Below are 24279 nucleotides of genomic sequence, written 5' to 3' on the forward strand. Positions count from 1 at the left end.
ATAAAAGAATCGAATACAGCATATATTGTTGTAATGAAATAACTGACTGGCATCATCTAATTATAATTATCGTGTTCGATGAGGATTACTTGTGGCATTGTCGTCGATGCAGGGCTGTTACTAAAACGTGGCTCGGAATGACATGTAGGGCTGAACACAAAATGAAAGGTGATGTCTAGAATCCGCTATGGGACTGAGCTCAACAAAAAATCCCATAGTTTATTTTTTCGTTGGGAATAACATGTTGATTTTTTTTACATTGATTAAATACTGATCAAGTAGCACTGCCTGAAGACTCATGTTACGTACATCTGACAACTCCTGATATCTGTAACGACGTAACAATCATAAACCTGCAACCACGGCTGTATAACCCGAGTGGGAGCAACTTGTGCTTTTTGATAATTCGCTAAATAATTTGCATATTATAAAGCGTAAACTACCCCAACCCAGGTTATGCTCGTATAACTTAGGTAAACAGGGATTGAGTTCATTCGTTAATTATCATTTTCTAACGTATCTATTCGTCTTGAACTTCCAGTAATAAACGAAGAGAGTTACCGAGAGGAATTATCCTTAGTCTATACATCATTATGTTAAACTCTTTAATTTTTCGAGATTTGTTTTGTCTTTATTTTGTCTTTATTTCTTATTGTTGAGGCAAAGAACTTGGGTACCACAGTTGGATAGAGGAATAGGTTGTTGCCAACAACCGTCGTATGTTGCACGGCCCCATGCGTCCTTCGGGGTAGGGAGAGGAGAAGTAGTAATTTAGTAGTGTATATTCAAAAACAAGCGACCTTTATTTGTAAAAGTTTCAGCAAAGTGTATATAAAGACATTAGAAAATTGTATGTTCTCGCAATCAGTACACATTACCAGCTGGGTGATAACAGATAGAAAGAGGTAACTAAGATATATTTTTCCAATCTCTAACCATTTCAAGAACTTGTTTACTGATATATAAACGTGACATGGGCCCTATCGTTCCTTTGGAAGGATTTTATGCGTGGATCCAGAATTTTTTTCCGTTGGGGTGGGGGGTGGGGGGGTCCCTACCCCTTGTATGAATCTTGGTGAATCTTCAAACAGACACCGGTACCTGCATATTCTACATTCAATACATGGTTTGAAGTTGTTTTTTTCTTTAATTTGACAGGGCCAGATAATCCTCTTTCGGTATTTGCAGTACTTTGATTTACTAAAGCTACTTTTTACATCGGGATCGGAGTCCTGATATTCCAATAAACAAGTGTCAGACCATCATCGTGAGCCTGGCGTGAGGTTGAAGGAGTTTGTCTAGTCGATCCTCTGTAAATTGAAGGACTTTAAAGCGAAGAATCAAATCATAGATAACTAAGGCAAGTTATTGTTTTCAATTTGGATGAAGGACTGTGTAAAAGTTCGGGATATTTCGTTCATTATCCTAAACTGTAATATGTAACTATCCTAATGAATGTTTTTAATATGCAAATGATCTTCATACCATATTACATGAGTGTATGTCGTTTATGCCTACTTAACAACGCTTGAAGTTATGTTTGAAAGATCCTTTATCAGAATATAAGCAAAGTTGTGTGCAAATAAACATGATAATATATACAACCATATTTGGTATGATCTTCTATAAATTTCCTTTTGAGAAGTTGCTGGATTCTTTACTAGAAATGCTTCACGCATATTTGTAGTTTAGTTAGATATTGTTTAACAAAGTACATAAACATATACCATACTGTTGTAAAATAGATAGTACTCATAACATTCATGATAATTGATTAATGAGGCTGTGGCTCAAACATCATACCTTTAGGTTTGTATTTTACATTTATAGACCAACTAATATTTCAACTGAATACAAAGGCAATGAGTTTACTTTAGAGATGTGGCTGACTGAAAATTAAACAGTTAAAACAATAATAATGATTATTAACCTTTTATATTTCCAGGTTTTTGTCCAATTATATTTCGGCTGAATGCAATGAGTTGGGTGACGGAGGATGTCCCACAGCTACCAAGATGACCTATCTGACCTGATTCAGGAGGAGAAGCGATGCTCCACGCTGGACAATGTCGATACCAACAAACTACGCAACGATCGGTTCGAGAGAAATCTTCAGACAATGATGGTACCTAAAAGTTAATTGATTTAAAATTAAAGATTTGTAGTGGGGAAAATTCTCATATTAAGCACACAAAATACAAATTAAAGTTGTTTGATGTAAAATTTAAGGATTTACAATGGGGAAATGTCTCACATGTTCAATGTAAAAAATACATGGTTATTGTTTAATGGTGCATAAATATTGTAAAGGTTAAAGAGGGCCAGGCTTGTTTACTGTTGAGCCTTCTTTTGTGTTTCAAAATGAGTTCAAATATTGCTTCATTATCTACATGATCTATTACAGTTATCCTGTGATTGATCCGATGACATTGTTTCAAATTGATCTCTTTTCAACATGTTTGATCTCAGTAATACAGTTTGCAGCTGAAAGTATAAGGACTTTGTTTAACATTGCCTTTCATTGTTAGAATGACTGCACAAAGATATTTTGTTAGCATTGATAGATAAGGCCTTTGGTTTATTACTAGGTTACCTTTTATCAATGCAAGTTGTGGATGCAGGATAATTTAAAAAATGTATTTTTAAACCTTGTCTAATGAATTGATTAACAGGAAAAGAAGGACTTTGATAATCATGTAAAATGTAAAAATTGTCTTCAGGGCATCGCAGTATGTATGATAACTATGATTTCAGTTTTATCTATTATTTAACTCCCTTGTATTAATATCATATTAAAGAATTATTTATTCCTATTGGCCTTTGATTATATTAAGATATTGTCTTCTTATTTTAATTTTAGGCAGCTGACTCTGAAGTTGCAAAGAAGATGTTTTCAGCAGTAAGTTTCAACATCTCACTGATTCAAAGCTTATTAAGGTCTTCCGTTTCCAACGGAAGACCTTATTGTTTTCGTACTGTTTATTATTAAGGTCTTCCGTTTCCAACGGAAGACCTTATTGTTTTCGTACTGTTTCTTATTATTATTTTTTTCCACAAATTTTGTGCACGCGATTTCTCAGAAACTATTCGGCCGATTTTGACCATTTTTTCACAAATGATTGCCAGAGGTCATAATTCTAGACGTTTTTTAAAATTTTGAAATCGTCATTTCCGGTACCGAGTTACGGCGGATTTTCTATTTTTTTACGACCTTTTTTGTGCAGAGCTGATCTCAGAAACTATTAGAGATATGAATACGAAATTTTTAGGATAGGTAGTCTATAGTTTGAAGTTGTGCACTATTATATTGTTTTACGCCAGTGGCGCCATTTCCTTTAGCTCACCTAGGCACGAAAATTGGGTATGAATTTTCATTCAAAATTTTCATACGTTTTGATCTGTATCTTTTTATCAGTTGATATTTTGTTAAGATATATATAACAGAAGTGGTAGATAATCATAAGTTCTTTCCAACGAAATCAAGAAAAAGGGGCCGGCCCCTTTTTTTAGGGGCCAAGAGACTCGTAAACTCTATTACAAATAACTTAAAAACGATAAAGATATTGTAATCCATTATAGAAGCAAAGTTGTTGATAATACCAATATCTATTAGAAAAAATCATTGCCACGCCCATTTATTACGTAATTAGGGAATTTTAGGGGCCAATGAACTTAAACTTTGACGCAATATAACTAGAGAAGTAGACATATTTTGTTAGATATCATAGAAGAGAAAATGTTTGAATTTATGAATTAAATCGATTTCACTTATCAAAACACGAATTTCTGTCCCCATTAAGGATCTAGAGGGCTGGCCCCTAAAATATTCAATTATTTTTATTTCAAAAATGATCTAGAATTCTAAATAAGTGTAAGAACAAAAATGTTAGTATTCGTAAGACCTTTCGAATGAATTCAAGAAAAAGGGGCTGGTCCCTTTATTTAGGGGCCAAGACTCTCGTAAACTCTATTACAAATAACTTAAAAATAATAAAGATATTGTAATGCATTATAGAAGCAAAGTTGTAGATATTACCAATATCTGTTAGAAAAAAATCATTGCCATGCCAATTCATTACGTAATTAGGGATTTTCAGGGGCCAAAAAACTTGAACTTTGACGCAATATATCTAGAGAAGGAGACATAATTTGTTCAGCATTGTAGAAAAGAAAATGTTTGTATTGATGATTCTAATCAATTCCACTAATCAAAACACCAATGTCTGTCCCCATTAAGGATCTAGAGGGCCGGCCCCTAAAATATTCAATCATTTGTATCTCAAAAACGATCAACAATTCTAGATAAGTTTAGCAACAAAAAATGTTAGTATTTGTGAGACCTTTCAAATGAACTCAAGAAAAAAGGGATGGCCCCTTAAATTAGGGGCCAAGACACCCGTAAACTCTATTACACATACCTTAAAAACGATCAAGATTTTGTAATGCATTATAGAAACAAAGTTGTTAATCGTAACAATAACAGTTTGTAAAACTCATTTCAACACCCATTGATGACGTAATAAGGGTACTAAAATCTTAAATCTTTAATGTGCTTTATGTGAAAAACCAAAACTCTTTGTTAAGCATTTTAAAGGATATTGACAATCGTATACATTATTTGAAATGGAGTGGCTGAAGGGACTTCTGAAATTTCATTGTTATTTTAAACGTATCGTTTAAAAATTGAACGGAAGACCTACTCGTTACTCGTAACGAGATTGTATCTAGTTATTTTTTTTTTCCAAATTTTGTGCACGCGATTTCTCGAAAACTACTCAACCGATCTGAACAATTTTTTCACAGATGATGGGAAATTATCTGAATTTTATATGTTTTTGAATTTTTTGTCGTCGTCACTTCCGGTCCGGATTTACGGTCGATTTTGTAATTTTTTACGACCAATTTTGTGCAGAGTTGATCTCAGAAACTATAAGAGATATGACTTTGAAATTTTCAGGATAGGTAGAGCATGGTTTGAAGTTGTGCACTATTTAGTTGTTTTGAACCAGTGGCGCTATTCCTTGGAGCTCGCTTAGGCACAAAAATGGGGTACAGATTTCGAATCAAAATTTCCATATGTTTTGATCAGTATCTTTTTATCAGTTGATATTTTGACAAGACATATAGAACAAAAGTAGTAGAGAATCAAAAGTTCTATCCAATAAAATCAAGAAAAAGGGGCTGGCCCCTTTAATTAGGGACCAAGAGACTCGTAAATTCTATTACGAATAACTTGAAAACGATAAATATTTTGTTATGCATTATAAAAATCAAAGTTGTTGATCTCTACATTATCGGTTTGAAAGAGTCATCGTCAGGCCCATGTCTGACGTAACTAGGGTTTTTATTCTTTATCTTCAATTTTTTTTTGGGGGGGGGGGGTAATTTTGAAATTGTATCGATATCTCATGGTATCATTTTATCCACAAAAAAAAAAAAAAAAATCGGACGGAAGACCTACTCGTTACTCGTAACGAGGTCGTATCTAGTCTATTTATATGTTTATACAATGACCAAATCAGGCAACCATTATTGTCCTGTCATCTCAAATATTTGATGGCACAGGAAAGCACAATATAAAATGGGGCCCCTGGTATTGGGATGCCAATGTTTACATGTTCCAGTGTCTTTATCTCTGAAAACACTACAAATCCATTTTGTTATGAATAGTCCAATACATGAACATTTCATCAATGACTATTTTGATATTTAATCGAAAAGTTGCTGAAAATTATATAAATATAAGTAATAGATTTGATCACACCCAACCTAATTTGATCAAATTAGGTTGGATGTGATCAAATCTATCGGGATTTATTTGATTTGATCACTCCTGACTCTATTTGATCACGTCATAACACTCAAAGAATGATTCCTTATTCCTCATTCCTATTAGAAATAATCTTGATGATTTACTTTGGGAAGGGGTTGGGGGGGGGGGGGGGGGGTTAAATGGGAAAAGATTCATAAAATGGTGGGAATTTTTATAACATTGGTGATTCATTTATCCCAGATGTATAAATATTTTGAAGATTAATATGTAATTTATTGAGTTTTTTTTCTCTTGAAGGAAACTTGTAAGCCAAACACTGAAAAAGAAAGAGCTGCCATTGTGATCCAGAAATACTTCAGAGGACATCTTGGACGAAAGAAATATTTAACATTGCTCTGTGAGGAGTTTGAAAAGGTACATATGTTTCTCTCTTTTTATTGTACATCATAGGTATTGGACTGTTAAGATATTTTTATCTCGGCTTACCTGTAAAAGCATAAAAAATTTCCATGATATTTTGTGATCTGTCTGTTATAACTGATTAACAAAAGCTACGTATCATTGAAGCCTAAACACCATTTTATACCATGATTTCTATTTTTCAAACTAATCATTTGAACTCATAGCCACATTTCCCATTTACAGGAACAGTCCATTATGCAACTAAAAATAAAAGAACAGGTGGAAGAAGGGGAACTCCTTGTAGAAAAGTAGGTATTCATTGAACTTTCTAAAAGTTTGTAAACACTAGGCAAGCTAATGGAATTGTAGATTTTGTTTGTCCTTCATTTTTCAAATCTTGATTGAGATCATCACAGACAGAATAGCAAGGTGCTCTTTTCTGGTTAAAACTGTATGCTAAGATTATGTTCCTGTGGTTGCAGTCATCAACTAGAAGTTTTATTGGACGACAACATCACAACACGGAGAAACAGGTCAAGACATTACCTAGCTGACATCATCACGTAAGTCTGTGGTATTACATCATTACACAATTTCATCTAATAACTAGCCACAATTTTGCATATAGTCTGTATCATTGAATCACCAAGCTAACATTATCACTTGATTATTAAGTTAATTAAATCACTGGTGGTATTTGGTCTGGTGAGATTTTTATAAATAGGCAAGGGTGTTTTAAAGAGATTTATTCGTTATAAACCTAGAAATGGAGAGAAGATTGTAGCCTTATTGGGAAGGATAATTTCAGAATTTGTAGATGTAGCTAGGTTAGCCCCCCAAGTGCTTTGGTTCATCAGGTCAAATGCTGCTGCATTGACTTAATTTATTGTCATACTGAAAAGAGGAATGACTCTTTTCAAATATTAAGTTGAAATATGAACATTGAGTTATTTCTCTTTGCAAATGTTGCAACCAAAAAGAAAAATCAAAATACCTACTTGCTGTAATATATTTGATATTTTTGGCATGAGAATTATGAGCTAATTTTTTGCAGTAAATATAATTTTTAAGATGATTTTTTATTTCTAGGATTCAACGGGCATGGCGTTCTCATCGACGAAAAAGAGCCAAAATGGAAGCAGAGGATGACACTGAGAAAGACAATGTCACAGAAAAACAGGAGCGAGCCCCTGTGAGTGGGGTCGAGGAGCCAGCCACTGTGAGTGGGGCCGAGGAGAAGAGTGATTCTATGTCCTCATCATACTCGGAAATCTCTGTGTCGGAGAGCAGTGGGCAGGGACTCATAGAACAGGACAAGGTATCATGAGGGGCAGAAATGACCCATTTCTAGGATGGGCAGGTCAAAATTCTTAATGTTGTCATAAATATCAAACTTTTTATCTTACTTGGGCAATGATTGTTTTTTTTTTTTTTTTAAATTTGAGTAACTTAAGAGTTATAATGATGACATAGAATTCTAAACACAAGGTCAAATGTTAATTTTTACTTCTATAGCGGTACATGTATTAGTTATTCATGTATTAAGGTATACCCAAGGAACATTTTCCTTATATGCAAAAGAAACTTACCACAATGTATCAGTTGTTGTACACATAAGATTTAATCATATCTGATTTTAATTTGTAATTTTCAGGTGGAAAATGGCCAAAACCTAGTGCAATGCCCGGGAGAAAGTGAGGAAGATTTCAATAAAAGGCTGCGTAAAGTGAACTATCTCAGTTTGGCTCAGGAGTTTGCTGAGCTACAGAGAAAAAACAGTGACGCTGGACTAGATGGTGCTAATACTGTGGGGAATAATCCCACATCTTCTGAGGGAACGGCGAGCAAGACAAAGAGTGAACCCCAGGTTACAGGGGAAAACCCCGCAGACAGAGACACAGAAGACTTTGAGGTGTACACTCTGGAGACAAGCTTTAAACCGACGTTTGACTGGGAGGACTTGGAGCAGAAGATACAACAAGCCACGCGATCACAGAGCACACTGGTAGGTGGTGACAAACAATACAGAACCAATAAATACAACGCAATCACAGAGCACACTGGTAGGTGGTGACATACAATACAGAACCAATAAATACAACACATTCACAGAGCACACTGGTAGGTGGTGACATACAATACAGAACCAATAAATACAACACATTCACAGAGCACACTGGTAGGTGGTGACAAACAATACAGAACCAATAAATACAACACAATCACAGAGAACACTGGTAGGTGGTGACATACAATACAGAACCAATAAATACAACACAATCACAGAGCACACTGGTAGGTGGTGACAAACAATACAGAACCAATAAATACAAAGCAATCACAGAGTACCCTGGTAGGTGGTGACAAACAATACAGAACCAATAAATACAACACTCCACGCTGATTAGTTGATTTTTAAAGCTGTTGAAAAGCTTTTCTGAGATGTAATTTGAGTTTTACAAGTAGTTCAGACTTCATTTAATATTTTTTTTTCGTTATAAACCCACATAAAGAAATTATGATAATTTTATTTGAAATTTTTGTATCAGTAATACTATAAGCGGTGTGAACTCATTTACATGTAAGTAAAGTAGATAATGACTGGATAATGAGGCCTGTTTAAAATACAGCCAGAAACGAGGATTCCGAAGTCAGTGAGTTGTTGTCTCTATCATGTGCATGTTGATGACTCTTTTGTTGTTGTTCTGTAGGAACAAAGAAATGACCGGGAAACGATCCGTAAGAAGCTGGCCATGGACAGTGGAGCAGAGAACGAGATGTTCAGGGCACAGCCGTCGTTCAAGAAACCATACTCAGCAAAACCCGCCAATACCAATCTACAGATATGTTTTATGAATGAGGAACAAGAAGGCTCTAATCCACCACCCACACTGGTATCAGTAGTTTTAATGAATAGATTGATTTAATCAAGGTATCATTAATTCGATACCCTTATTCTCTGTAATTTACCTGACAAAACGCTCTGATGACATCAAAATTATTAAAAACTGATTACTAGTATTATATGAATCCAGGCACATTTATCATCATGAATATGATACCTTAATCCTTTATATTTAACATCTTTTTACTTGATGAAAAGTTCTGATTGCATCATGAATATTAATTATAAAATGGAATTGCATCCTGAGTTAAATGCATCTTATTATCAATAAGAAGTGTATAACTGTAGCAGATGACAACAGTAATGGCATGTGCTTGGATTTAACTTCAGACTTATTTGATTTTAATGTTTGTATCCATATATCATTTTGTGAGTTAGCAAAGTTTTAATTCTACAAAATCAGAACTATTTCTAAGGCAAAACTTACTCGCACAATAATAGATAACTTCAAATATCTGGCAATTTGACATTGAAGTCACCATGTTGTGATATGCTGATGAAAAACAATATACACACCATAAGGAGTAGTTAACCAAAAAAAATAGCCGTTATTTTGATCATTTGTGTTTAATAACTGTCAATAAACTGTCATGATTACTCTTATATTACATTGTACTTACTGAATAGAGTTCTGATAAGTCCAACACGAATCGCCGAGAAATCCTGAATGGCTGCGGCAACACAACAAACAAAGAGGAGGGTGAGGATAAGACGTTCCTGATGAAGCAGGTCAAACTACAGCAGGAGGCCAAGATAGCTCTGGCCCAGGTCAGTACGGCAGGGGGACAGGAGTTAACTGCTTTGTCGGAGGGAATTATTTCCCTTGGAAGATTAAATTCAAAGTGATAAAGCTATAGCTTAATTTGAGATATTGGTTGCATTCCATTCTATGATAATTGATATCTTTTATCAGTTTTGATATTGAATAATATATATTGTAATGCATATCAAACAGGTTACAATGCATAGGAAACAAGCAAGGTGGATTAAATCAAGAGACAGTTGTTTATTTGGGGGGAAAACTATTTGTGAGGGCAACACACTGTAAACCAACGTTTATTCATGAGTGAGAAAAAGGTTTGCCAAAGCCTCATCTAAACGAATATTTGTCAGGGCAATCTAATCCTTGCCGTATGGTCATAATAATGACACAGCAAAAGTTGGTTTACAGTATATTTGATACTCAGTAATCTTTGGAAATTATTAAAAATGTTTGAATTGAATATAGAGTAACAAAGTTGTAGCTTAATTTGAGTTATAGGATGATATATAATTACATTCTACGTTTATTGATATCTTTTATAGGATTTGTTGTTTAATTATATTATAATTTATTTTATGCATATAAAACAGGCAAGCACTATGGCCCACATGCAGTTAGAAGTCGAGAAAGAAATGAAGAAAAAAACAGCCAACAAAAACATGGTAAGTGCATGTAACATTTGACAAGAAAAACATGTACATGTACATTGTATGTGTAGGGGGAATGGGGTCATTAACAGTGACACCATTATGCTGAATGTGTGACCACTTGGAACAATTTGAATGAAACATATCGGGTATGTGAAGTATCTATAGAATCAACCACAGTGGATACAGAGAATTTTATTCCACAATTAAATCACCAATTTTGCAGGTTGCTGTGCCTTTTCTAGAGAGTATAAAACACAACAAGGTGATGAAAGAGGAACTGTACATCATGAATCTGGGTCAGCTACAGGTCCTAGTGGAGGACCTTCACACACAGATAGAAAGTAGGTCACTGGGCAAGTCAGGTCAAGGTCATTTAGGGATTTGGAGAAAAATTGTAAACTTTCTAAAAGTAATAACCTAATGAAAAAAAATAAAACCCTTATACAAAATCTTTTGGAAATAAGATTCTATAAATTTAATATTTCATGCTGTTTAACAGTTCATATTGTTGACAATAAATTATTTCAACGTACTTAATGTCTTTAGTTGGATATGTATTTGAGTCATAAAGGATGCATGTGTTGTTGAAGAAACTGATCTTTTCATTTTATTGATCGACCAGATTTGAATGAGGACTTGATGAACCTTCTGATGGAGAGGGATGAGCTGCACATGAGCCAGGACTCCATGCTTGTGGACATAGAAGACCTCACCAGGTAAAAATCCATCATCTTACTTGCTAAAATTCATGACCTTGCAAAGTAAACCCAAAATCCAAGACCTTGCCAGGTAAAAACACATGACCTTTCAAGATAAACCCAAAATCTATTTCATTACTGTGAAAAAATCAACGACCTTACCTGGTAAAAATCAATGATGTTTACAGGTAAAGCTAATTTGAATTAAATCCATGACTTTGGTAAAAATCTAATATAATGTTAACAGGTAAAGCTAATTTGAATTAAATTCATGACCTTACCTGGTAAAAATCCATGTCAATGTTGCATTTCATCAGAAAATAAGAGGATACACAATTTAAAAATTGTTTTTTTTATATATCGTTAAGTTTTGTTTCAAAACGCGACTAAGTTTAAGTTATATTTAATTTTTATGTTTGTTCCAATGGTATTAAAATGCTTCTTTTTTAGGTCACCTGAGTAAACTCAGATGACCTATTGCTATCCATTTTCGTTGTCCGTTGTGCATTAGGAATTTTACATTTTTAACTTCTTCTTAAAAACTACATGTCCAATTGTTACCATTTTTGATGTGAGGCATTTCTAAGGTAAGAGAAATCCAAATTGTGAACTTCATGACTCTACCACCCCTGGGGCGCCACAGGTGGGGCCAAATATGCAAAAAAAAGCCAAATTTTAAAAAATCTTCTCCTCTACTCCCACACATGTGAAGAAAAAACTGCTTGCATAGTTATTAATGTCCATGAAGCCCTCTACCAAAATTGTGAAATTCATGACTCCTGTGTCAGGGGTTCAGACTCTAGGGTGGGGCCAATATCGCAATATAGTTAAAACGTATTAAATCTTAGAAAATCTTCTTCTCTACTCCCCTATATATATAATAAAAACTAAATGCATGATTATGATGTCCATGAAGCCCTCAACCAAAATTGTGAAATTCATGGCCCCTGGGTCAGGGGTTCAGACTCTAGGGTGGGGCCAATATGGCAATATAGTTAAATGTATTGAATCTTAGAAAATCTTCTTCTCTACTCCCATATATATTTATTAAAAACTAAATGCATGATTATGATGTCCATGAAGCCCTCAACCAAAATTGTGAAATTCATGGCCCCTGGGTCAGGGGTTCAGACTCTAGGGTTGGACCTATATGGCCATATAGTAAAAATGTATTAAATCTTAGAAAATCTTCATGTGGGCAAAAACTGAATATATGGTTATGATGTCCACTATCTCCTCTACCAAAATTGTGAAATTCATGGCCCCTGGGTCAGGGGTTCAGAACAAGGGGGGGGGGGGGGGCTATATAGTGTTTATGCATATAATGTTTAAAATCTTCTTTTCTTTTCTCACACATCTGTATGAAAAACTGACTTCATAATTATGTTTACCAGGAACTCCTCTACTAAAATTTTTAATATCATGTCCCTTGGAGTATGGGTTTTGACTCTAGGGCAGGGCCAAAATGGATGTATAGGTGTTAATGCATATAATGTTTAAAAATTATCTTCTATACTCCCACACACCTGAAAAGAAAACTGAATTCATGATTTTGTAGACCAGATCTTTTTTCACCAAAATTATAGGTTTCATAATTCTTTTTGAAAGGTTTCAGGCAGGGAGGTGGTGGTCATTACAAATTTATAATTTTTCTACATCAGAATAAAACCTAATTAAATGCATTTATGAGACTCCTCAACAAGTTTGTGTATGGGTTATATGCTACTCAGGTGACCGTTAAGGCCATTGGCCTCTTGTATTTTATGTTAAAAGTATTAAGCAAATTATGTACAAGAATGATATACATATCAATTTTTAACTAACTAATTATAATTTCCCTTTTGATTATCTATATTTTTTATGCACGTTAGATATATAGGCCTAGATTGACAATGTTGTTTTATAGGAGAGCAGAAGATACAGCAAAGAGGAGCTGATATATACTGGACTCAAGCAGCGGTTGAAGAACAGTCAAAGCAAGGAGACGTTTACAAGGAAATTGATGGATTTCAAGAGAGTGTTCTTGTGAGAGGAATACACAATAATTTATAGCCCCACCAATGAATGTCTAATATGTGTATTATTATTCTTAAGTCCCAATCTGTGCATGTTTGTTTTCTGAAATACACATGTTTAAAAGTAGAGTCACTGTGGAAACTAGAAATTTAAAATATTATTTAATGTTGGACAGATATCCATTTTCAAGCAGCATAAAAACTTAAATTGCTAGAGAGAAAAATCTGAGTGAAGCCTATGTCAGTGTTTGTATTCCAGTCATGAATATAATTATTGCTATAGCTTTGTTGCAATGATTTTTTAAAGCTTTAATGTAAGTTGTTGAAATACTGTATTCAAAACTGCAATCAATTATGTTGATACATGTACTGGACAATTGATAGAACGCAGATATATTTGTTTGATTCATTCATCAAGAAATCCTGAATTTTTTTGTTATATCCATATACAACTTTTTATAGAAATTTAAAAATCCTTGTTTCTGATAGTTGTGACCGTAAGTTACCATTTCTGTTTTCTGAAAATTTGGATCCCTATTTCATAAATATTGCTGGCATTAGAATTTTTATACCTTGTGTTAGACACCTGTCATAAATTTTGCTGTTGACAGCGTTAAAATTCCATGTGACTAAAATGTCCCAATTAAGGATGCCTTTATTATAGTTCTTTACTACAATGTAATTGTATCTTATTACACATTGTCAATTTGAATTCTTTGACAAATAATGAATATCTCCTGCAGACAATAATTTGTTTTCGGGCAGTAATTGATTTAGTTTGTTCATATTAATGACAGTTAAGTTACCATGTTAGAGCATGTGAAGAGAGAACATTAGGTTTAGATATTCGTCATAAATATGTGTTAGTGAATGAAATTTTACATAAAAAGAATTTTTACACAGAATACTACATGACTAACTGCTTGATAAATATACCATTGTGATACAATTTTTATACAATTTTTAAGCTATATAGTGTAAGATTAATAGTTGAAAGTAAATTAATGCAATTTGAAATGCCTGCAATGGGTACATGGTAAATACATGCACATGTACATGGATGTTTGGTTGAACCATTTTTCATCTTTAATTCCAATTTTTGTTTTCATTATGTTTTTGATAATCACATGCAGATTGCCATAGTCAGATTAATCATAATATTTTATTTTGTTCTGTCATACATACATGTAGTTGTGTTTTACAATTTATGTTGGTCATTTTGGATAATTTACTTACAAAAATGTTATTTGCAGGGGCATTTAACGCCTTGATATGGGTTGTATCAATATTTGATTCCATTTGTTTTATTAGGTGCATTTAACATTGGCTTTGATTTCAGGGCTAAAAATAACTTTATTATTATCATATACAAGTAAACACATGTTATATGACATTATTTCATGTACAAAAAGTTCACTGTTAGTTTTATCCTGTTGGCCTATGGATACCATCACTTTTAAATCAGGAGATTTGTTGCCGGCTTCTTCCACGTCAGTCATTATCAATTTGTACCTGATAATATTTTATCACTTACTGGTCTGTCTGTGTTTTAATCTTCCTGCTCCAAATACTCACATATTTTTCGTTTTTCATGAAGTTAACATGCTTTGTGTTTTTATTAGCAATCTCACTGTAATGATTTTAGTTACTGGTTCTGCTATGTATATATATATATAATTTAATTCTGGTTGTAACGCGCTTTCTGATTGGCTAAAAAATTATTTTATATCGTATAAAGAATGTTGCCTGCGTCATAGTAAGACTAACGTCAAAAACGTATCAATACGCCTGACGTTACGTTTGAATTTTGTACAATTTTACGTCATTTTAAAGGTCAAATGACCGTTTTTATCTACTATGAAAAGTAAAAAAAATTAAATTATAAGCAATGAATTCAATATTTATTAACCCCTTCACGGTAACTGCGGTATTGCTCTTTTGCAGGGCAAAATGACATGGTTTGGTGAAATATGACGTAACGTCAATTGTTTCATTTACGTCATTTAATTATCTATCTACTGAAATTTCGGCAAAGTATATCATTTTGCCCTGCAAGAGAGCAGTACCGCAGTTATCGTGAAGGGGTCTATTAGTTTTATACGATATAAAATGGTTTGAAACAGTTAACGCTTTTTTATAAACCGCTTCGCGGTTTATAAAGCGTAAACTGCCCCAAACCATTTTATATCGTATAAAACTAATAAATATTGAATTCATTCCTTAAAAAATTAAAGAACAGTTAACTATGGGGAACTGTTAATAAAATCATGTCAAAAATGTGACTTTTTCCTTTTGGTTGAATAAGGCACACTTACCTTCTGTCAAGAAAGATAGTGTTGCATGTAAATAATGTAAATAAGTATTTTTAAGGAGGTTTTAAGATGGACATGTTCCACATGCACACAACTGACGTTGTACCTCACCGATCAGAAAACCTACATCAATTATGTATATAAGTCAAGCAATATTTAAATACTCCTTATGTGAACAATCCATGATATATTCTTAACATTGGTGTTTGTAAATTCAAAAATAAACCTGATAAACATAAAAAAGAATGTAAGGCCAAAAAAATTATGTGTTGATTCTTAGGCCAAACATTTCAAAATATAAAGGGACATGTACAGGCAGTTATTTTTATTGCAAGATTTGCAAATGGGAATAAGTCAATTTTCATATTTTAACTTCAGATTGAAAATTGAATTCCAAAAGTGAAACTGTCCAGTGTCCCTGTTGGTACAATGGTTTGGGTATATGAACTAGAAAGTCGTAAGGAGTGTTACAGATATAAATATGCTGACTATCGCACATCTTAGAACCAATCTGATGGAGATAATGACGTACAAAAAAGCAGCCTTTCCTATTTATACATTTTGCATGTCGGATTTTTTTTATCCAAGAGTTAAATTGAGCAGGCCATAGATGCCAAGACATCAGGATCTCTACCGTTTCTTTTTTTTTTAAGGTCACCTGAGTAACCCAGGTGACCTATTGCTTTCTGTTTTTATCAGTCGTTGTGCGTCGTGCGTTAACAATTTTACATTTTAAACATCTTAAAAACTACAAGGCTAATTGTTACCATTTTTGGTGTGAGGCATTTCTATGGCAAGAGGAATCTAAATTGTGAAATTCATGGCTCTATCACCCCCGGGGCGCCACATGTGGGGTCAAATATGCAAAAAAAAAAAGCAAAATTTTCAAAAACCTTCTCTACTACCATATATATTTGTTAAAAAACTAAATGCATGATTATGATTTCCATGAAGCCCTTTACCTAAATTGTGAAATTCATGACCCCTGGGTCAGGGGTTCAGGCTCTAGGGTGGGGACAATATGGCCAAATAGTTAAAATGTATTAAATCTTAGGAAATCTTCTCTACTCCCATATATATTTGTTAAAAACTTAATGCCTGGTTATGATGTTCATGAGGCCCTCTACCAAAATTGTTAAATTCATGACCCCTGTTTCAGGGGTTTAAGCTCTAGGGTGGGGCCGATATGGCCAAATAGTAAAAATGTATTAAATCTTAGACAAATCTTCTCTACTCCCATAAAACTTGTTAAAACTAAATGCATGATTATTATGTCAATGAGGCCCTCTACTAAAATTGTGAAATTCATTATCCCTGGGTCAGGGGCTCAGGCTTAGGGTGGGGCCAATATGGCCATGTAGTAAAAATGTATTAAATCTTAGAAAATCTTCTTCTCTACTCCCATATATATTGGTTAAAAACTCAATGCCTGGTTATAATGTCCATGAAGCCCTCTACCAAAATTGTGAAATTCATGACCCCTTTGTTAGGGGTTCAGGCTCTAGGGTGGGGCCAATATGGTCATATAGTAAACATGGTTTAAATCTTAAAAATTCTTTGTCTCTACTCCCACACATGTGGACAAAAAACTGAATCCATGGTTATGATTCCCACTAACTCCTCTAACTAAATTGTGAAATTCATGGTCCCTGGGTCAGGGGTTCAGGACATGAGGTGGGGGGGGGGGGGGGGGCAATATGGCAATATATATAGTGTTAATGCATATAATGTTTAAAAATTTTCTTCTCTATTCTCACACATCTGTATGAAAAACTGACTTCATAATTATGTTTACCAGGAACTCCTCTACTAAAATTTTTAATTTCATGTCCCTTGGAGTATGGGTTTTGACTCTAGGACAGGGCCAAAATGGATGTATAAGTGTTAATACATATAATGTTCACACCTGAAAAGAAAACTGAATTCATGATTTTGTAGACCAGATCTTTATGTTTTTCGCCAAAATTAATTATAGGTTTCACAGTTCTTTTTGAAAGGTTTCAGGGAGGGAGGTGGTCGTCATTACAAATTTATAATTTTTCTACTCCAGAATGAAACCTAATTAATTAAATGCATATATGAGACTCCTCAACAAGTTTGTGTATGGGTAATATGCTACTCAGGTGACTATTAAGGCCAATTGGCCTCTTGTCTTTCTTTTAAAATCTTCTCGATTTTCCCGATAGAATTGTCACCTGTTTGTACTTTCTGAGGTGTCTGCGAGTAAAAAGTACCAGTTATAGGTTCTTCAGCAGTCTTTTAATTTGTAGACTGGTAAACCTTGACAAAGGTATCTGACTGACCATAAAAATTTCCCCTGTCCCTTTTTGGTCGTATTCTCTCTGAAAAATTTTGATAAATCAAAATTTCAGCGTCAATCGAAGAATTAAAAGCAAGATAAAGAACTCACAATTCTGCCTGGTTTGAGTCAATATTTTGTTCACAAGAGTTAATTACATTCAACTTAAGATTTTAAAACTTGGTATTTCCTATTCAGAATGAACAAAAGCATGGCCTCAGTTCTGGGAGCAAAGCTCTGTATCTTGCTTATAATTCGAAACTTGACTCAGCTGAAAATGATTAGTAAAGAGAAAATTGTAAATAAACAATTAAACCAGAAGAAACATGCACTAAAACAAAGAAAGAGCACAATTTAGTTTTCATAATATACATATATCTATATATTTCTAGCAGCAAAAACAATCTCCGTTTAGACTGAAAATGCAGAGCATCTTAACAACACGTTGCATTATAATCAACCATAACGTAGAGATCGTACCAAATTACCAATAAAATGTATAGTATTTATAATCTGATATGCTGTTAGTGCATCAGATTATGCTAATTTTGCGCAGGTAAAATATTAACTGTCTGATTTACCGAAGTCTATATTTGATTCGATACGTAAAAATCCCAAAATACAGGCAACATTTCCTCTCAAGTTAAAAAGCATAAACGAAATTGAAAACAACGTAAGTGAAAAGGTCAACGCATCGAAAGATTGAATCTCAATTGACTTAATGAAATTGGCACAAATATATTTAGCATGTTTCAAGTATCCCGTTGCACAATAAGCAAAATCATCTTTGTCAGTTTGACCCGTTTGCCATGCGTCAACATTCAAACTTGGCTGCCTTACACAATGAACTTTCGTTTTCGATATGGAATACCGAACCCGAAGTTATAAACTGATTGACAGCGATTATCTCTTTATTTTTATTTTCGTTAACCACTCAAAATTGAAACAGAGTTCGCAAATAATTTTTGTAATTCATGTTTTCCTTTCCTTAAGGATTATTTTTGCAAAATTACGTTGAATTTGACTCAATAGTTCTTGAGAAGAAGATTTTTTAAAATGCACCCACCTTTTTCTACAGTTTTGAAGTTTCCTCCGTTTTAAATTAAGATCGGTCTTCCATTTCTGCAATTTATAATCACCTTTCTATAGGGATGCTTTGTGCCAAATTTAGTTGAAATTGGCAAAGTTGTTTTAGAGAAGAAGTTTAAAATGTGAAAAGTTTACAGACGGACTACGGACAAAAGGTGATCAGAAAAGCTCACTTGAGCTTTCAGCTCAGGTGAGCTAAAAAGCCAAACAGTACATCCACAGTCTAAGTTCATTTGCCCTTGTTTGGTTACTTTATTATCTTATTTGATATTGGAAACAATATCATTTCTGTCTGTTGAATTCTTCTCTTAAAATGGGCCCTATCGATTGCATAATTCATCCATTCACATTTCCTATCTTCGTATTGAACTAACAGTGTGAACGTAATCGTTAATCTGAACTTTTTAGTTCACCTGAGCTGAAAGCTCAGTTGAGCTATTCTGATCACATTTTGTCCGTCGTCCGTCTGTCCGTCTGTCTCTCTGTCCGTATGTAAACTTTTTACATTTTAAACTTCCTCTCAAAAACCCCTTGGCCAATTTCAATCAAATTTGGCACAAAGCATCCTAATGGGAAGGCGAATATAAATTGAAAGAAACCGATGAAAGACCGATCTTTATTCAAAGCGGAGAAAGCCTCGAAACTGTAGAAAAAGGGGGTGCAGTTTTAAAAAGCCTCTTCTCAAGAACTACTGAGTCAAATTCAACGTTATTTAGCACAAGTAATAGCTTTCCAAAAATCTTGCTTGACTAAACAAAATTATTCAATATAAGCATGCATGTATCAATCTTATCAGAAATGAATTTTAATTTTCGCTGCTGATCATAAATTTATAAATGGAACGTGCAAATAAGACGAAATGTCAGTCTTTTCTTCGATCTAGAACATGTACATATATATCACCTGAAAATCACTTATTTCATTAATTCATTTTTTTAGGAATGTACACATATCATATAAGTGCATGTAAGCTTGAAAGCTGGAGAGATTAGTGGGGTTTTTTTAAATTGTGTTTGTTATATTAATATGCAAAATCAACTGAAAGACATTTTTAAAAATTTCCAACCATATGAAATATGAAAGGGTATACAAAGACGTATTGTTTTTTAATGTGCGTGGGCAGCTTCATCAATATCATCTTGACAAGCAATTAAAAAAGGGTGAATTCTCAAATTCATGAGAAAAAAAACCCTAAGTGTAACTCAATTAGAATTCCTTATTTGTAGTTTCATTTATTGCATGCTCCTACAAAAGTGGTAAGGGGGGGGGGGGGGGGCAAATCCATGATATTTCCATTTATCATATAAAGTAAAGAAAAGTTCAGCTGCCAAAAAAGTGGGGAGAGGGAGCAGCCCCCTCACCCCAACCTCCGATGCTACGTGCCTGTGATGTAAACACATGGTGTGCTCTCGGGTATTCATATGATCCCAACGGACTCGTCAACTAATCGGCGCGCAAAAACTATGAATGAGACATTATCGCGCGAAGTCCTGCTATTAGCGTTCACGCAACGAATGAACTCATCCATTGGCAGAGAACCATGGGGAGGGGGGTCAGATATATTTTTAGCTCACCTGAACCGAAGGTTCAAGTGAGCTTTTCTGATCACCCGTTGTCCGTCGTCCGTCCGTCCGTCCGTCCGTCCGTCTGTCCGTCCGTCTGTAAACTTTTCACATTTTCAACTTCTTCTCAAAAACCACTGGGCCAAATTTAACCAAATTTGGTACAAAGCATCCTTATGGAAAGGGGGTTATAAATTGTTAAAATAAAGGGCACGGCCCTTTTAAAAAGGGAGATAATTGTGAAACAGTAAGTATAGGGTGCATGTTTTTAAAAATCTTCTTCTCAAGAACCACTGCACCAGAAATGCCAATATTTACACAAAAGCTTGTATATATAGTGAAGATTCTAAATTGTAAAAATCATGACCCTCGGACCAAAACTGGGGCCCCAGGCGGGGTTCAAAGTTTAACATAGAAATACATAGGAAAATGTTTAAAAAATCTTCTTCTCAAGAACCACTGCACCAGAAATGCCAATATTTACACAAAAGCTTTTATATATAGTGAAGATTCTAAATTGTAAAAATCGTGACCCTCGGACAAAAACTGGGGCCCCAGGCGGGGTTCAAAGTTTAACATAGAACTACATATGGAAAATGTTTTAAAAAATCTTCTTCTCGAAGAACCACTGCACCAGAAATGCCAATATTTACAAAAAAACTTGTATATATAGTGAAGATTCTAAATTGTAAAAATCGTGACCCTCGGACCAAAACTGGGGCCCCAGGCGGGGTTCAAATTTTACCATAGAAATACATAGGAAAATGTTTTAAAAATCTTCTTCTCAAGAACCACTGCACCAGAAATGCCAATATTTACACAAAAGCTTGTATACATAGTGAAGATTCTAAATTGTAGAAATCGTGACCCTCGGACCAAAACTGGGGCCCCAGGCGGGGTTCAAAGTTTAACATAGAAATACATAGGAAAATGTTTAAAAAATCTTTTTCTCAAGAACCACTGCACTAGAAATGCCAATATTTACACCAAAGCTTTTATATATAGTGAAGATTCTAAATTGTAAAAATAGTGACCCTCGGACCAAAACTGGGGCCCCAGGCGGGGTTTAAAGTTTAACATAGAACTACATATGAAAAATGTTTAAAAAAATTTCTTCTCAAGAAATGTAATGTTACAAGGAACTGCTGTTCAGGTGAGCGATGTGGCCCATGGGCCTCTTGTTTGACATTTGTTTTGTAACAGCTACATACATTATATTATATTTTGGATCGGATGTTTTGGAAGAAATCTATCGAATTAAGAAACACACTTGATTAGTAATTGTTAAATGTAGTAATGTACATTTAGTAAGACACGCGAGTTATGATCCCTTTTCAAGATTAATGAAATCGCCCAACTGAACGAAAATCGGGTCACACCTCCTGTAAACATTCCAGCTGTATAAGTATATTTTTATGTTTTAATCCAAACTGATGACTCTCTTGTAATAATGATAATCCAACACCAATTATTACTTACATTGTACCGTAATAGACAATATGTTACAACATGTTGCGATGACCCCCTCCCCCTTTTTCTTTTTCACCGTCACGAGCCCCTGTGTTCAAATATAGTGGAATGCTGATCTATTTTTAAATCAGGATTACACACGTGCACTGCATGGTGAACGTCCCTTTCACTTGAAAACTCTTGCTCGCTGTTGTTATTAGATGCCATATAACACTTTCATCAATTGTGAATGTAAATGCTGACATCTTAAACGTGCATATTTTTGTGAAATATCATGATATTGCTTGTCCCATTGTCTGCACTGTTTCGGAGAATGCAACTTTTAAACCTTAGATATGCCTGACGCCGTGACGTCAGGCAATAAATCATCCTTATGGGAAGAAAAATATAAATTGCAAAAATTAAGGGCTAATTCTGTTTCGAATTTGAGTAATTTACGAAAATAATAATAAGACCGAGTGAATGGGGGTCAATCAGTTTAACTTCGGACTCGATATTTCATGTATCGAAAACCAGTTTAGAGGACCAATCTGTGTTAGAAGCAGCCATCTTGAAGTTGAACGGAGATGAATTTAATTTGGTTGTGCAACAGTTTACGTGCTAAGGGAATATTTTAAACATCCAAAATATATTTTTGCTGTTTATGTGAAGTAATTTGAGGTTAAATATTTCAATGCGTTGACAATTTCAATTGTTTCGGTGTTTTTAGCTTGTTTTGATTTTTGTTTAGCATGTTTTTAAGCTTTTTAGCTCACCTGAACCGAAGGTTCAAGTGAGCTTTTCTGATCACCCGTTGTCCGTCGTCCGTCGTCCGTCCGTCCGTCTGTCTGTCTGTCCGTCCGTCTGTAAACTTTTCACATTTTCAACTTCTTCTCAAAAACCACTGGGCCAAATTTAACCAAATTTGGTACAAAGCATCCTTATGGAAAGGGGGTTATAAATTGTAAAAATAAAGGGCACAGCCCTTTTCAAAAGGGAGATAATTGCGAAACAGTAAGTATAGGGTGCATGTCTTTAAAAATCTTCTTCTCAAGAACCACTGCACCAGAAATGCCAATATTTACACAAAAGCTTGTATATATAGTGAAGATTCTAAATTGTAAAAATCGTGACCCTCGGACCAAAACTGGGGCCCCAGGCAGGGTTCAAAGTTTAACATAGAAATACATAGGAAAATGTTTTAAAAATCTTCTTCTCAAGAACCACTGCACCAAAAATGCCAATATTTACACAAAAACTTGTATATATAGTGAAGATTCTAAATTGTTAAAATCGTGACCCTCGGACCAAAACTGGGGCCCCAGGCAGGGTTCAAAGTTTAACATAGAAATACATAGGAAAATGTTTTAAAAATCTTCTTCTCAAGAACCACTGCACCAGAAATGCCAATATTTACACAAAAGCTTGTATACATAGTGAAGATTCTAAATTGTAGAAATCGTGACCCTCGGACCAAAACTGGGGCCCCAGGCGGGGTTCAAAGTTTAACATAGAAATACATAGGAAAATGTTTAAAAAATCTTTTTCTCAAGAACCACTGCACTAGAAATGCCAATATTTACACCAAAGCTTTTATATATAGTGAAGATTCTAAATTGTAAAAATAGTGACCCTCGGACCAAAACTGGGGCCCCAGGCGGGATTTAAAGTTTAACATAGAACTACATATGAAAAATGTTTAAAAAAATTTCTTCTCAAGAAATGTAATGTTACAAGGAACTGCTGTTCAGGTGAGCGATGTGGCCCATGGGCCTCTTGTTTGACATTTGTTTTGTAACAGCTACATACATTATATTATATTTTGGATCGGATGTTTTGGAAGAAATCTATCGAATTAAGAAACACACTTGATTAGTAATTGTTAAATGTAGTAATGTACATTTAGTAAGACACGCGAGTTATGATCCCTTTTCAAGATTAATGAAATCGCCCAACTGAACGAAAATCGGGTCACACCTCCTGTAAACATTCCAGCTGTATAAGTATATTTTTATGTTTTAATCCAAACTGATGACTCTCTTGTAATAATGATAATCCAACACCAATTATTACTTACATTGTACCGTAATAGACAATATGTTACAACATGTTGCGATGACCCCCTCCCCCTTTTTCTTTTTCACCGTCACGAGCCCCTGTGTTCAAATATAGTGGAATGCTGATCTATTTTTAAATCAGGATTACACACGTGCACTGCATGGTGAACGTCCCTTTCACTTGAAAACTCTTGCTCGCTGTTGTTATTAGATGCCATATAACACTTTCATCAATTGTGAATGTAAATGCTGACATCTTAAACGTGCATATTTTTGTGAAATATCATGATATTGCTTGTCCCATT

General features: G+C 34.4%; 2 protein-coding genes across 2 annotated transcripts in view; both read left to right on the forward strand.

Moving 5' to 3' along the window:
* LOC105339282 (limbin) overlaps positions 1 to 24279 on the forward strand; it is a 502381-nt gene that overhangs the window by 293624 nt on the left and 184478 nt on the right. The gene's annotated exons all lie outside the window — the stretch shown is intronic.
* LOC105322076 (IQCJ-SCHIP1 readthrough transcript protein) lies at positions 1917 to 14860 on the forward strand. The gene is made up of 13 exons (XM_066068522.1): positions 1917 to 2125; positions 2861 to 2899; positions 6071 to 6187; positions 6419 to 6483; positions 6658 to 6738; positions 7265 to 7493; positions 7830 to 8180; positions 8887 to 9069; positions 9708 to 9848; positions 10434 to 10505; positions 10717 to 10834; positions 11116 to 11209; positions 13098 to 14860. The coding sequence occupies exons 1-13, from the start codon at positions 1997 to 1999 to the stop codon at positions 13126 to 13128; spliced, it is 1650 nt and encodes a 549-aa protein (XP_065924594.1). The 5' UTR covers positions 1917 to 1996; the 3' UTR covers positions 13129 to 14860.

The sequence above is a fragment of the Magallana gigas genome, chromosome 8, assembly GCF_963853765.1.
Source record: "Magallana gigas chromosome 8, xbMagGiga1.1, whole genome shotgun sequence".
NCBI lineage: Eukaryota > Metazoa > Mollusca > Bivalvia > Ostreida > Ostreidae > Magallana > Magallana gigas.